Source organism: Homalodisca vitripennis, chromosome 4 (genome assembly GCF_021130785.1).
Source record: "Homalodisca vitripennis isolate AUS2020 chromosome 4, UT_GWSS_2.1, whole genome shotgun sequence".
Taxonomy (NCBI): domain Eukaryota; kingdom Metazoa; phylum Arthropoda; class Insecta; order Hemiptera; family Cicadellidae; genus Homalodisca; species Homalodisca vitripennis.
Genome location: NC_060210.1, coordinates 171,429,049 through 171,444,362, shown reverse-complemented (window position 1 = coordinate 171,444,362; position 15,314 = coordinate 171,429,049). Strand labels below are relative to the sequence as shown.

The 15,314-nt window shown below is 34.2% G+C and overlaps 1 protein-coding gene across 1 annotated transcript in view; it reads right to left on the bottom strand.

The window, feature by feature from the left end:
• Nucleotides 1-2,915: 2,915 nt before the first annotated feature.
• LOC124361295 (mucin-17) overlaps nt 2,916-15,314 on the bottom strand; it is a 59,561-nt gene continuing 47,162 nt past the window's right edge. The window contains exons 6-15 of the mRNA XM_046815342.1: nt 14,212-14,593; nt 13,428-13,541; nt 13,131-13,300; nt 12,714-12,836; nt 11,699-11,923; nt 10,005-10,405; nt 9,194-9,411; nt 7,025-7,153; nt 6,041-6,209; nt 2,916-5,799 (exon numbers count right to left, since the gene is read on the bottom strand). Coding sequence (XP_046671298.1) covers nt 5,407-5,799; nt 6,041-6,209; nt 7,025-7,153; nt 9,194-9,411; nt 10,005-10,405; nt 11,699-11,923; nt 12,714-12,836; nt 13,131-13,300; nt 13,428-13,541; nt 14,212-14,593 — 2,324 coding nt within the window. The 3' untranslated portion in view covers nt 2,916-5,406. The remainder of the gene's footprint in view (nt 5,800-6,040; nt 6,210-7,024; nt 7,154-9,193; nt 9,412-10,004; nt 10,406-11,698; nt 11,924-12,713; nt 12,837-13,130; nt 13,301-13,427; nt 13,542-14,211; nt 14,594-15,314) is intronic.

The window sequence follows — 15,314 nt, the reverse complement described above, 5'->3', positions numbered from 1 at the left end:
TTACATTTTATCTCTTAAATTATATAATTACTGTACCAATTTCATGATTTTGACAAAATATTATGTTATTACAAATGTCAAAAGCTTTTTTTTATGTCTTACATATTACAAGGTAGATTCTTCTTTACCATATAATCTGGTAAGAAGTTGTCCCTGCAAAAAAAAGAATTGTACATTAAGGGACCTTTACACCTACTGTACTATCTCTCTTGTTCAAGTAATAGCAAACCTTGTCCATACAAAATTAAATCATATGGAGTTTTGAACATTTAGTGATGAGATTTATCAGTATTAACATGGAATGGCTTTTGTTTTATATTATTCTGCTCATAGAGAAGCAGCTTATTTTTATTTCTTATTTGACTTATAACAGAAAATAATGCCAACATTAAATTATGATCAGGTTCAAGTGGTTAGCAGTCATATTTAGTAACAAACAGAAAGCTCATTCTTCCTGTGAACTCTGTGAAGTTAATTGATCCCTGCCTTGTGCTTGTCTGGTTTAGTAAGAGAACAGAGTGCTACATGTAGCCCTTGTTAATTCTTCCAGGTTAAAGAATGTGGTAAAAAATTCCAACTTCAGTTGTGATTTACATTTGGTTAGACCAAATTCAATGCTAAATTTCTCCACTGTGCCAAACTGTGGAAGCAAATTTTGAAATGTTTGTCACAAACACAATTTCTAATACTGTATGCCTATAAAGTATAATCCCTAATGTCATAGTAATAAAATTAAGTAATTTGAGTTGGCTGGTGTCACCGAGACAAGATTATGACATTGCAAGACCACATGTAGACAACAGGTGTGAAAATTACCCATTTCTGGAAGATGAAGGTAGTGACAAAAAATAACGATACAGAACTCATCTGAGCACTTGTCGAATGTCTAGGTGGGCCGGAAAATGTAATTTAAACAAATTAAAGTGCTTAACTTTTTGATCGCTGTAAACTGTGCAGCTGACAGAGCCAGTTGTGCTGAGTTTTTAAGCTGAGCTTGCACAAGCACCAGCCTCAATATTGGCTGTAGCATCACAAATGTTTCATTCACCTTCGGTAACCATAAATGTTGTATATAACTATTTTGTTTATTATTTTCTTGTGTATTTAGATTTCACCCCTATAAAAAGATCTTAGGATACCGTGTAACGGCTGGACTTTGAACCTGTCAAGAAGGTTGTGACCTAACCACCCTGTCCAAGGCTAAAAATAATCATGGAGCGGGGTACCTCAAGTGAGAAGGACAGATCGACTCTTTGTATCATGTGACCAGACAAAGCTGTTCAAAGTCATGGCAACCCATATGTGATGGTCTCAAGGTCTTTAATTGTCTGGTTGATAGTACACCCATCAATGCATAAAACTATTGGATCGCTGGGAGCAGTGTCTCGGAGCGGTTCAAGCTATGATAACTCATATGTGACGGACTCAAGATCTGTAATTGTCTGGTCAATAGTATACATATTGATGTATAAAACTATTGGATCACTGGGAGCAGTGACTCAGAGCCGTTCTAGCTGTGGTAGGTAACTCATATGTGACGGACTCAAGATCTGTATCTTACATTGTCTGTATCCAATATCGGCCCGACTTCTGTTGGAGAAACTTGTATATCTTACATTGTTATAGCATAAGTTGCCTACAACTACACAATAGATGAAAGAAAGGAATGTTTCATTTTACCAGTAAGTGTTTAAACTTTGTTTCTACATGCCAGTGTTTACAAATGTAAACATTTTCGTATCACTGAGATTTTGATACATTTCTTCAGCCAGACCTAAGCTAAATTGGATAACAGTAACGAAAAGAATAAAGAAAAAATGGAATTCATTCACTTGATAGATCAGTGTATTGAGCTTCTTAACAATATACAAAAAGAACAGAACTTTAAATTTGAAATTAATAATAAATTTGAATCTTAAATGAGTTATCTGGAAAGCAACACTTGCAAACGCAATAGAATACCTATAAAATAATTATTCCTGGTATACTGATAGCAAGTCTACTGTTAAATTTATAAGATTAATAGTTGGATTACTTTAAAAGTTATGATCCTGTAGAAAAACCTAAAAAATCTATAAAATTAGCAAATAACTATTATAAAGATAAAATGTTGCATGTTGTATGTTACTTAATAAAATTAAAAATTAGTAATATCCCTGTTGTGGATAATTCAAGAAAAAACTGTTCTTGGATTTTAAGTGACATATATTATCTATTATTATCAAATGTTGAGATGTACACTCCTACTTAGTTAGTTGAAAGCTGTTACAAATCAATATGAGCTTTTTTCTTGTGTTTGAAGCAGGAGTGGTAATAATATCGATTCCAGTGTCCGGTAATTTTAATGGGCTGTTATTAAGTTTGATCCAGACCAACAGAAATGAGTTAAAGTTCCTCAGTACACACTGTAAAGCCCTGTGCCCAGATACTTATAAGGGCCGAGCAGCAGTGTTGCATTGAAAGCACAGAATAGACCTTGGGGAGCAGTCTACTCCCTCAAATTTTAGAGGGAAATTGACAACTTTAAATTGTCATGAATTAAATGTAAGTTTAAGCCTAGTTATAGATTTGATATTTTTTATGGAATTAGAATATTAATAACGGAAACAAAATTGAGATTTTTAGGGTTTTAAGATGATACAGGTAATGGTGCTAGTGACTTACTACAGGTATTAAAAGAGGAGATTAAAAATTGTAATCAATAATTAGACAGTTAGTATGTATACTGTAATTGTTTTAAAATATTCTAAATAGCACTCTTAAGGGTGCAAGAATAAAAGTCAGCATTATGAGGTAAAACAATGTTCTCCACATGCTGCCACAGGAATTAATACTCAGTGTCGAGTTTAATTGTTTGTTATAGTGAGAACTTTTTTGAGCAATTTATGTATGATTGAACATGTAATAGACATAAAGACAAAGTTAATTCACTTTTATTGATACATTATATACAAACACGGTAGTTGGCACTGCCACTTTTAACACTACAGACTTACAGTATTAAAAATAAGCACAACTACTGTAAATCACACACTCATACAGGCAAACATACATAAACTAACTAACTATTTAGAATTCTGTACAATTTCATTTTGATCATAAATAATGGTCTCTCTTAGGTATTTGAAGAAATCTATTGTCTATGATGTCACAGCATCTTATGGCATTTAAGATAAACAATAGCGGAATGAAACGTCCTGTCCTATTATCTTTATACAATACTACCAAAGAAATATTATAATGAACATAAATTAAATTTAAACCAATTGCTAATATTCATTCACAGTTTAAACAACTGGTAACAAAAATGTATGTGGTAAAATATGTTACTGGATTAAAAAAATTAAACAATAAAATGGAAAAATGTATAGAAATAGAGATTATGTTCTGTTCAGTTTACTTAAAAATGTAAGTTTTACATTATCTTAAACTTAAAATAATTTATTTAGTAATGAGTTTATTTGTCCACCGATCACATGAGTTTAGAGTGAGTTATAAATTATAGAATATGAAATTGAACAAACCAAATATAAGTTGGGATTCTAAGAAGAGATCAGGTGATGGAGTCTCCGGATTTACTATAAAATACACAACACGGTAACAGTGTTGGATGCAGTAAGAGTTACATAATCATGGTGTACCAAACTTTTAAATGTGTAGCACCTAGAAACCTTGAAATTTTGAAATAAAAACAAAGTTTAATATCTACCAGTAAAGTTGTCCCAGAACACTACAGACCATTGACAGCATGACTGTTTTGCAAATTCAGTATGTTTGTTCATACAACGGAAGAACATTCTCTCCTACTGTACTTCCACATTTGTTACCTGCTCCTGACATATCTATTACTTGTATTTAGATTCTTATGATCAAGAAATGGATACTCCATCAGTAAAAGAGTTTGTGATCAGTAAAATTTGCAAGAGTATGAAAATACATCTTTAATTTTCTAGATAGTCGTACATTATTGACATTATGTTGTAAAACATTATTTTGCAACAAACTGTAAATATTGTTTAGTTACTCTGTAAATTAAGGTTTTTTTAATATATATGAAATGATTTCATCTGTCTTGTGGAAAGCACACAAATGGACTAAAAACTGATAATGTTACAAGATTTGAAATTCTTATAATGATCTTACACTTTGTTATCTATTTGTTGTATATACTGTAAGTCACTGTATTACTTAGTTTAATTTGTAATGACTCAAAAATGTTTTTTAATTGCTCTACACATTGTTTAAAACTTTTCTACATAATTACTGATGCCAAAACACAAATGTTGATGATCCATATCACAACTTCTGTACTCAAAATGCTTTCTAACCTATTAAGTAAGTGATTTATTAAATTGCTTTAATTACGAATGACAAGAATTAGAATAAACTGTTCTGAGTGTGGGTGAACAGGAATGTCTTCACTCGCTAAATGTAACCAACTCAGAAGGGTAAAAAGAAAGTTCTGTAAAAGCTATGGAGAGGTTAAGAGAAAGAGAGCTCTTGCAGATTATTGGCCCAAACACTAGTTAGTACACGGCAAGGTAAAGTCTACTTTTAACGATGGTTGAAGCTTCATTACCGCCTCCTAGAGTTTCAACACTGTGAGTGCCATAAGTGCAAATATATCGCTGAATTAAGACAGATAAATAAATACATGTAAAAGATTTGAACGAATTGGTCTACTTATTTATGACCTTAGCACTGTTCTGTTAAATTATTGTTATGGTTTTTATGCTACCAAATGACACAGAATGACTAATACCTATAATGACTCATTATTTTGTAATGTTATAAATGAACAGTGTAAATAGTAAACACTGTTGTTTTAAAGGTCAGAATATACAAAAATATTAAAATAGGAACAGTACAACAACTGTTAGCTATATTTTACCTAAAAAATGTTTTATAATATACTATGAACATTTACAATATTCTTAGCATGTACTTCACACAATATTCTTAGCATGTACTTCACACAATATTCTTAGCATGTACTTCACAATCTAAATTTCTTAGGGTACTATTTAGAGAGCAGTTTTTTAAATGTTGCAATTTATGAACATTTATAATATGTATTATATAAATAACCCTTTTATTACATTTTGATTTTCTTTAAGTTAAAGTAATATTTAAATACTACAAATTACTCATGATCTATTATTTCTTCATTGTCCTCCTTTGTCAGTCTCATCCAAATTACTTGAGTAAATTAACTTAATGAATTTTTGTCCATTTTTACTCAAAATTATCAAGGACTCCAAATTAATTCAAAGAAAATTGTTTCAAGCAGGAAAATTCTTTGTAGAAGGCTTAAATCGTCATAATAATGTTTCTAACCCTTGGAAATTGGGAAATCATAAAACATAAGACAATTTAATAACTAGGTGATAGCCTTGCTAAGTCCTTCTACTCCTCAGCAACAGCAGGGCTGGCAGGTCTAGGTAACAGTCCTGGCCTCCTTCCCGGTAGCCTGCGACGACCACCTATCAGTGATGATAGTCTGGAGCCACTGTCCTGAGGTGGAACAGCCTCTGTTGTGGAGGCAGTTGTGGGCACTGTCTCTGCATTCTCAAGCTCCTCCTCTATCTTGCCTTCCTCGGTGGACGTAGCCTCGGTGGACGGCTCAGTGACCCCATTAGGACGTCGCCGAGGTAGTAAACCTGATACTAGAGCTCTACGGTTGGTAGGACTGCCTTGTGTTGGTACTGGCTTCACTTTTGCTCCCACATGGAGGCGAGGTCGGTTTCGTAATCTTGTTAGAGCATCAGCTGGTGCACTAGTTGTAGTTTCCGCTGTTTGCTGTGAAAAGATAATATAAATTTAGTTTAGTATAAATTTTAACTTGATTAGCTTGATTTGAGAGTAGTTAATGTACAGTCTACACTTTGTTGGTTTATATTTACAGAAAAATTAGTAAAGAATTTCTGATGAAAAATAAAAATTGCTTTTGAATTTTTGTTATAGTTTAAATTAAGTATGATTAAAAAATTAATAACACCTAACTGGAAAATAGATTGTTTAGTTACTAAACATAATTTACCTCTGGCTCTGGCTGCTCACTGGGCTCGGCCTGCTGTGGAGTGGATGGTTCCTCAGACACGGGAGTAGGAGCTGCGGTGGTGGATGGGACTCCGATCCTACCTCTGCCTCCAATGTTGATCTTGGGACCTGGCCTTAAGGGTCTCACTCCTCCAATACTAATGCGAGGCCTGCATTCATTTATGAAAGAAAATTAAATTTGGTGAGATTTGTTATGATATTAACAGTAAGTAACCCTTCAAGCTTTTTACATATAACAAAGTTATGGCGGGAAGGGTTGACACAATGTGAAGTTCAGCTCCATTCATTATATACATTTAGCAACATCACATTTTCCTTTTATGGTTCAACTCAACTGATTTAAAATATAGGCAAAAAGATTAATTAAAAATGTTATTATTATAAAGTGGACAGTGACTTAAACTCCGTCATATAGAGTGGACAGTGACTTAAACTCTGTCATATAGAGTGGACAGTGACTTAAACTCCGTCATATATAAAGTGGACAGTGACTTTAACTCCGTCATATATATAAAGTGGACATTGACTTAAACTCCGTCATATATAAAGTGGACAGTGACTTAAACTCTGTCATATATAAAGTGGACAGTGACTTAAACTCCGTCATATATAAAGTGGACAGTGACTTTAATTCCGTCATATATAAAGTGGACAGTGACTTAAACTCCGTCATATATAAAGTGGACAGTGACTTTAACTCCATCATATATAAAGTGGACAGTGACTTTAACTCCGTCATATATAAAGTGGACAGTGACTAACTCCGTCATATATAAAGTGGACAGTGACTTTAACTCCGTCATATATATAGTGGACAGTGACGTATAACTGTGAACACACTATTAATTAAAACATCTGGATTTCAGTTCGTAGGAGACAGGGATATACTTTTCATTAATCTTGCCATCAGTCTAAAAGACACAAAAATGTTAGCCAATATTTCTAAAATTTGCCTGTAACGTACCTTGTAGGTCTAGCTGTAGAAGAGACTGCAGCACTGTCGTCAGCTCCAGCCTCTGAGTCCTCAGCCTCCACCACAGGAGGTGCAGCTGTTGTTGTCACTCTGGCTCCTCCCCTTCTTCTCAGGCTGTATCTGTAACAGGTATTGTTTGTTAAATTCAGAATACTAAGCTTCAGTTAAGTCGCTGTTAAACAAACGACAGAACTGATGTCAGCTCCAACCTTGGAGTCGTCAGTCTCCACCAGAAAGAGGTGTAACTGTTGTTGCCACTCTGGATCCTCCCCGTCTTCTCAGGCTGTATCTGTAACAGGTATTGTTTGTTAAATTCAGAATACCAAGCTTCAGTTAAGTCGCTGTTAAAGAAACTATAGAACTGATGTCAGCTCCAACCTTGGAGTCGTCAGTCTCCACCAGAAAGAGGTGTAACTGTTGTTGTCACTATGGCTCCTCCCCGTCTTCTCAGGCTGTATCTGTAACAGGTATTGTTTGTTAAATTCAGAATACCAAGCTTCAGTTAAGTCGCTGTTAAAGAAACTATAGAACTGATGTCAGCTCCAACCTTGGAGTCGTCAGTCTCCACCAGAAAGAGGTGTAACTGTTGTTGTCACTCTGGCTCCTCCCCGTCTTCTCAGGCTGTATCTGTAACAGGTATTGTTTGTTAAATTCAGAATACCAAGCTTCAGTTAAGTCGCTGTTAAAGAAACTATAGAACTGATGTCAGCTCCAACCTTGGAGTTGTCAGTCTCCACCAGAAAGAGGTGTAACTGTTGTTGCTACTCTGGATCCTCCCCGTCTTCTCATGTTGTATCTGTGATAGGTCTTTTTTGTTAAATTCGGTGTACCAAGATTCAGTTTAGTAGTTGTTATCCACCATTTTGCTTTTGTTCACTCACTGTTTGATTCATTATGTTAGAATGAGAAAAGGTTTACGAACAAGGTTACACAATAATCCAACTATAGAACAATTTGTTCTGCTGTTATTACGATCATTAGTATTCTGGTTGTTTTTGTTGTTGTAAACATAACTACGTGGCTATATTGAAAGGAGTGTGTCATATATTTAAAGGATAAAATATTTCTATTACAACATTAGATTAAAAAATTGTTGAAAAGTCATTAGTGTGAAGTGTGAAAGTTAGGTTTGGTGTTTCAAATAGTATTTGAGAAATACCTTTTTGACAGTATCTCCATAAATCTCTGTTAGGGCAATGTCAATTTAATCAACATAGACAATGAAATATCTGATCACGCAAGCAAACTGTGCAAGTTGCAACATGATCCTAAAAATGTCAAGAGGCATTAAAGAAGCTCAGAAAAATCTTGGTAAATAAAAATCCTAATTGCCTGCAAAAAAAATTAAGAAGAATAATGTAACTCATTTCAAGCTATCGTTGGTAGCATGTTCTTTTGCCAAATCAGAACAGGAAGAGAGTTAAAGTTAAAATCCTACTATAATATAAAATAAAAAAGTTTAAAGTTTGTTACAATGATACTATGAAAGTACTGAGTAATCCACCCATCAATTTTGTTCAGATAGTACAATATATAGATTAATATCCAAATTTTACATTTTTTATCAATGTATAAGTATTTAAATTTGAAGTGGTTGGACTAATGATACATAATAAATGTAATACTCATTCAATGCAGTTTTAATCATTAGACCTTATATTTGATTAATTTATACAAATCTTAAAATCGATTTGTTTGAAATAAGTAAGTATGCTATTTAAGTTGTTTTAAATTAATATATGTTCATTAACTGTCTTTAAAGAAAAAAATGTAAACCACACTTTCTCGTGACAATGTAATTCCAGAATTTCAGCAACTTCAGTATATCAGGCAATCGTGTAATGGATTCCATGATCTTGCAGGTGTTTTGCAACACCAGAGTTACAGAGATGGGGATCTTAGTATACTTAACCGTCCTCAGGTTGAAGATGTTTCGCTATGTAGATGAATGTGACTACAGTCACAATTACTTGGGTGTGTCTTAAATTCTACATTTGGAAAGCGGTTGCCAATATGTTTTGAAGTCAATTACAAAAAATTAAAGATTATGCTGGCCATGATCATAGAGATTTTTTTCAGTAAACATACAATGTTTTCAGCAAACTGAACTGCATGTCATAAGACTATCTTCCACTATTTTCAAAATTGTATGTCTTGTACCTATCAGATCCAAAACTTGGCCTGGAAAATCCGGAGGCTGCACTGCTGCTACTCGTGGCTTCGGTGGTGGTTGTGGTAGTCTGGCCGTTATTGCGGGATCCACCCCGGTAACGACCTCGACCTGTCGACCTCGGTGTTGCCTCCACATTGCCACCACTGTTAGATGGCTGGTCTGGTGAGGGTGTTGTCTTTGAGCCTCTTCGTCCATATGCTGAAACCTGTAACCAACAGTACACTATAGTACCCCCTCACCAAGAAAAAGTTGTTTGAAAGGAGGTGTTTAAAAATTTTTAATTAATATTTTGTATCAAGATTAATAGGGAATAATTTTAAGGAAATTGAATACAATTAAAAATGTACAAAAATGATTATTAAGGTTTCAAATGAGTAGATGAAATAATTTAATTTTACATTTATAAGAAACGAAAAATTGTTTTACTTTTAATTTATATACTGCGTAACATGCTAACATGTTAAAACTTGTTGATAGAATGAGAAAATATTTTGCGTCATTTTTTCAAAATAGGACATTGCATAAGTAACCAAATTTATTTAAATTTCTATTCCCGTATGTATAATTTGATGGAACCCTACATACCATGAACTTTTAGTAATACATTTCCAAGAGTACAGTATTGTCAGTGTTGTCAAGGCAGTACATTCAACCTCTGTCACACATAAAACTCATTTGCTAGAGTTTACTGGAGATAAAAAAAAAACATTCTACCTAGAACAGAACTAAACTGTTGTAATTCTCTTAGAGTAAGCCATTGTGATGCCTGGTGAATGAAGGTATCCATTTTGTACTTACTTGACCAGTTTCTCGGTTTCGGCTGGGTGAAAATTTTGCCCTCTTTGTAGAAGCTTCCTCTGGAGCTTCAGTTGTAGTAGTGGTAGCAGAGGCAGAGTTCCTGAACTTGTTTCTAGATCCAACACCACCTCGGTACCTGCCTCTGCCAGTTGCTGGGCTAGGAGGTGGCTCTGGAGTGGTGGTGGTTGTTGTGGTAGTGGTTGTGGTAGTTGTAGTAGTTGTGGTTGTGGTTGGTATAGTTGTGATCACTACCGTGGTAGGTGCTTGTGTTGTTTCATCTTCTACCTCTGTAGTGTCCAGTTCCTCAGAAGATGTTGGTTCATTGTAGAGTAGATTAGATTGCTCGTTCTCAGTTTCCCTGAGTAATGCATAAAGATCGAATGCTGCTTTATCTGTCATTGCTGTAAAATCAAACAAATTTCATTACTCATTTAAATCTAACTTTTCATACAGATATTTAATGTAAAGCTTAAACACCTTTTACAAAACCGATAAACTGAAAATTTTAATAAATTATTATAAACGTGTGTTACCAAAAATAATTTATTATGTACTAGTAGTTACCAGAGGTTTTGTTTGCATGTACATGGTGACTTATGGTTTGAGTGAATTATATTTCCAATACCAATATTGAGTTTATTTTGTTGCCACAATGAATAAAATATATCAAAAAGTGTATATTTATGGCCATTGTAATTTGTTCTGGTCTTAATATTTTTTTTTTGTTGCTATAGTTGAACGTGCCTTGTTTCTCTCATCAAGAAGACTTCTGTCAAAATACAAGTAAGATGGATTTTTATAACAATCTTAAAATTTATTGTAATAGTTGGATACTAATGTTGTCTTTGATATTTGCGTTATAGTACTGACAAAGTATAATTAATATTAGCTGACTTGTACAGTTAAAAGTATATTTTTACTAAAACTTTTAATTTTCTTATCTGGATATTTTCTTATGTGCTTAGCAGCAGATGCAAAAACAATTGAAATAAGAAGTGTTGTTACTATTAAGCTTAATCCAAGCTTTAATGACGATCAATTTAAATAAATTGAAAATATTGGTTACATTAATTAATCATGTGGTTGTGCCTTAGATTGAACAAATGTTATTAAGATTATTAAATTTAAACAAAACAATGTTTACACAAAATAGTTGATTACATCTGACTGGCTTTTTCAATTAATAATGTTAATTGTTTGCTGTAATACAACTTTAAAAACCAAGATGTGATTTTTTTCAACTTTAGAGATCTGTGGGGTGTTTTATGTTGAGATAAGCCCTCTCTGTCTTGTTTGTTTTCATAGAAGGCATTAAACCACAGAAGATTTTTGTAAACCTATTAGATAATATTCTCTTTCAAATTTGGTAGACATCATTTTAATTTTTGCACATCTAAAAAACTGTATAGGTTGTTTAAAAGATTAGTATTTTATACAAAATGCCCAATGTAAATGGTAGGACATGAAATATTTGCTGAAATGCTGATGTTTTTAATTCTATGCTCTTGATCATAGCTTATATTTTTTTAATAGTATGAATATGTTCTAGTGTATAATGTGGTTTGTTTATTTATAATGGAAAATTTAATTTTATAAACAAATTATTGAAACTATTTAATACTATGTAGAAAAATCACAATATTAAATATTAAACTTTATTTACAAAAGTGGATAAAGTAAGGAAATAATTTTACCTGAGATGTAGCCAGTAGTGGTGGACTGTTCTGTGCTGGAGACGTCAGAAGTTGTCCTTGGTTGCTGGGGTAGCCTCTCTTCCTCCGTGGAGTCGATGTACTCTTCCAGGTCTGAGTCTCGGGTTGTGCCCACGTACCTGCCGGCATCCGTATAACTTGGCGGCACCACAGCAATTGACAGATTGTCCTCAGTTGCGGGTCTGACTCGTTGTCTTGATTGACCTCCAACACAACATAAGTTTTCTACGGTATTATTTCCTCATTCATAGATTTTTGGGTGTACAGACATGTTTTCTTGTATATTCTTGTAGTGGCTTATAACAGATATCACATTGAATTAGTAACACTGTAGTGATAATAGAACAAGAATTATTTGATTATTTGTATGATACCATAAAGCATGGGTAAATCCAGTATTAATTTTCTGGAGGGGACCACCTTGGTTTTAGTTTCCCATTAACCTTATTTACTATGACAGGTGATTTGCATTTCGATATAACAAAAATTAAAATTTGTTCCAAGAAAGTTACTCATACTCAAAGCTTATTTCATTAAGTTAATTTTATTGTTTATGGTTACAGTACAAGAGTAAAAGTTTTTTTCTATAATAACTTCTTTTGAAAAATTTTGGAGGGGCCCATGGCCCCTCTGCTAGGTCCGCCACTGAACTAATGATTATAAGGCTTGCTTGGTGAAACCAATCCTGGAGTGGTGAGAAGGGTTTATAACTATAAGCATTAAAAATGTTCCTAAAAGTATATTAAACCTGGGAAGAAAAATCCCTTCTCAAATTCAGTTGCAGTATTACCCCATACACCAAAAATGCTACCAAATGTTATTTGAATGATTATTTTATTTATTATTACATTAATTATTGTTATTTTAACAAAATGATACCTTTTACTGAAATTAATAAATTAATCTATCCCAAACACTGCTTTACACAAGTATCATAACAAATAAGAGGGAGACATTAAAGATCACTTTGTTTCTTTCTCAAATACCCTATTGTTACCTCTGGGGATAATGTCCTGGTCACTGAGGGCCTGGGTGTGATCCTGGTCTGGCGAAACGTCACTTTGGTGTGTACGGAATGAACTACTGTCTACTAGCTCCAGGCTGGGTCTTTTTACACTTCCTATCAAATTAAACAAACATGGTAATTGATTTAAATTAATTTTAGCTCACAAGATTAGATGTAAATTTAATTAAAATTTAATTGTGAATTAAAATAAACAAACGTAAATCATCATGTAATCGGGTGTTATGTCTTAAATGATCCATGGACAGTAACACTTTTTTGAATCAATGTGTTACGGTAATCTAAAAGGCAGTATATTTTTCTTTGCAAGTTAATGGTTACATAAAAATAAAACCATAAGAAAGCAAGTTTACTAAACACAAGTCTGATATATCTGACAGAGTGGCTGACCTCTTATGCGTGTGATAGGAGTGTCCGTTTGTGGTGTTTGTGTGGTGACGGCCACAGAATTATGATTGGACCTAGATCTAGGAGGAAACCGAGTATTGGCTGGTAGTCTCTCCTCGGACAAACTCTGCTCCACAGGTTCAGGGGTTGCCTGCACGGTCCTGCCTCGGAACCTGGGCACATCAACATATTAAGCATTATATTAGAAACTTGGTCTTCATTTACGTCGTCGTCAGATAGTCTATAATAAATAAAGACTATGTCTTTGCTACCTATATAAAATTGTAAACTGAAGCGCACCTATTTCCACCTCGAGTGGTCTGTGGAAGGACCTCGTTACTGGCAGGTTCTGGGGTTGTAACTTCTGCTGCTTCTAGACTTCCAGTTGGTCGGTTTCGCTCAATTGTTGTGTACCTAATTGAGATATTCAGCATTATTTTAAATTTAAATATTGCTCCTCATTTAAATATGTGTTTTCAAAGCGAAAGGTAAGTAACTAATTTGATATCTTGTTGTATAATCTGTTAAAAATGAATTTGAACTATGCCTTGAAATAGCTTGTTATTTTTTAAAGTTCACAATGAGCAATCTGGAAAATGATTGGAGGGTATAATGGGTTAATTCATACACTACTTAGTTAATTATAAACATAATTCAATGCTTTCGCCAATTATCAATTTGAAAGTATAAAAACTTTAAAAATCTTCCACATAGCATGACATATATTTTATACAAAAAGTTCTTACTTGTTGAAAAATTAAGATTTGGTTGATGAGGTGTAAGTTAATTAATATATACAGATATAAATAAACACTCACACATTTGTGTGTGTGTGTGTGTGTGTGTGTGTGTGTGTGTGTGTGTGTGTGTGTGTGTGTTTGTGTGTGTGTGTGTTTATAGTAATATGATGCAACCCAAATTATTCATCTATGTCTGATCCCCAGGTACTCTTCCAAACATCCAGTCTCCATGGGCAGAGAAGTAAGAGACTCTTACACACTTACACATCCTGTTAGATACATCCTTACAACACATGCTCATTTCTGACCACACCCTGTTAATTTCTGGGATGAAGTTTTAGTACCTATTGCGTCCATTGGTCCGGACAGGCAACGCCTCTTCCTCTGGCACTGGTCGACGGGAACGAGGGGGCTCAGTGGTGGGAACAGGGCGAGGCGTTGTAGGGTTTGCTGTTGGCTTGGCAGATCCCACCAGCTCATCATCCTCGTCATAGTAGTAGTACACATACTCGTACTCGTAGTCCTGACCGTTGGGGCCCTTTTTGACATTAACACGAGAGGCTTGAGAGGATCCTGAGGAGACTAACTGTTTATCTCCAAGGGGCGAGTCTACAAAGTCGAAGGTTCCTTCATCTGTCACTGGCCGCTTGTCTCCAGGCTTGTTGACTGTGATCACCTCGTAGTGAGATTTTGGAGTGATGGTTGTAGGTACGATGTGCTTTGGGACTCTATGACAAAATAAAAGTTAGCAAATTGTATGCTAGTGTATGAATAATGTGCACATACGTCTGAAACGAAAATCACCTGTGTGTAGTACAATATAGGATTGTTTATAATTATTTACAATTAATCATTTTAGATGCAGGATGTATAAATATACAGTCCAAAGTACAGAAAGTTATGGAAATGTTTCAGGACTTTGGGATGTTATTACATTGTAAGTTTTGTTATGAAAAAATTAGTTAGGTATTTGTTGCAAGTTAGAACCTTCACTTGCACTGTTTGATAAGAGCATCATTGTCATAACTTCACTATACATGTTAATGACCATGAGTAACTCTTTCTAGAGCATAGGTGAAAATCATAGATTTCCTGTTTATAAAAATGAGTTTAGTCGTTTTTACAATAGAGGCACACTTAGGCAAGTAAATTTGATGTGCATGCTTGAACAAGTATGTCTGAAACATGCTTCTGTATGTGTTCAGACATGTTGTCACACTCTGCACGATTATTAGCAAGTGAACGCCAGTAACTGTTGCACTGAAATCCGTCAGAAGATGAGGGTATTTTTCTTGAAAACGGATAATTTTTATCATTAGATATTGAACCATTTAGGGGAAAATGGATATATGGATATATAAATTATGCAGAGAGAGTTTAAAATGGGGAGTATCTTAAAATTTTCCAGGACTTGTAACATGGACTCTGTTTCTATGCAACTTTGAAG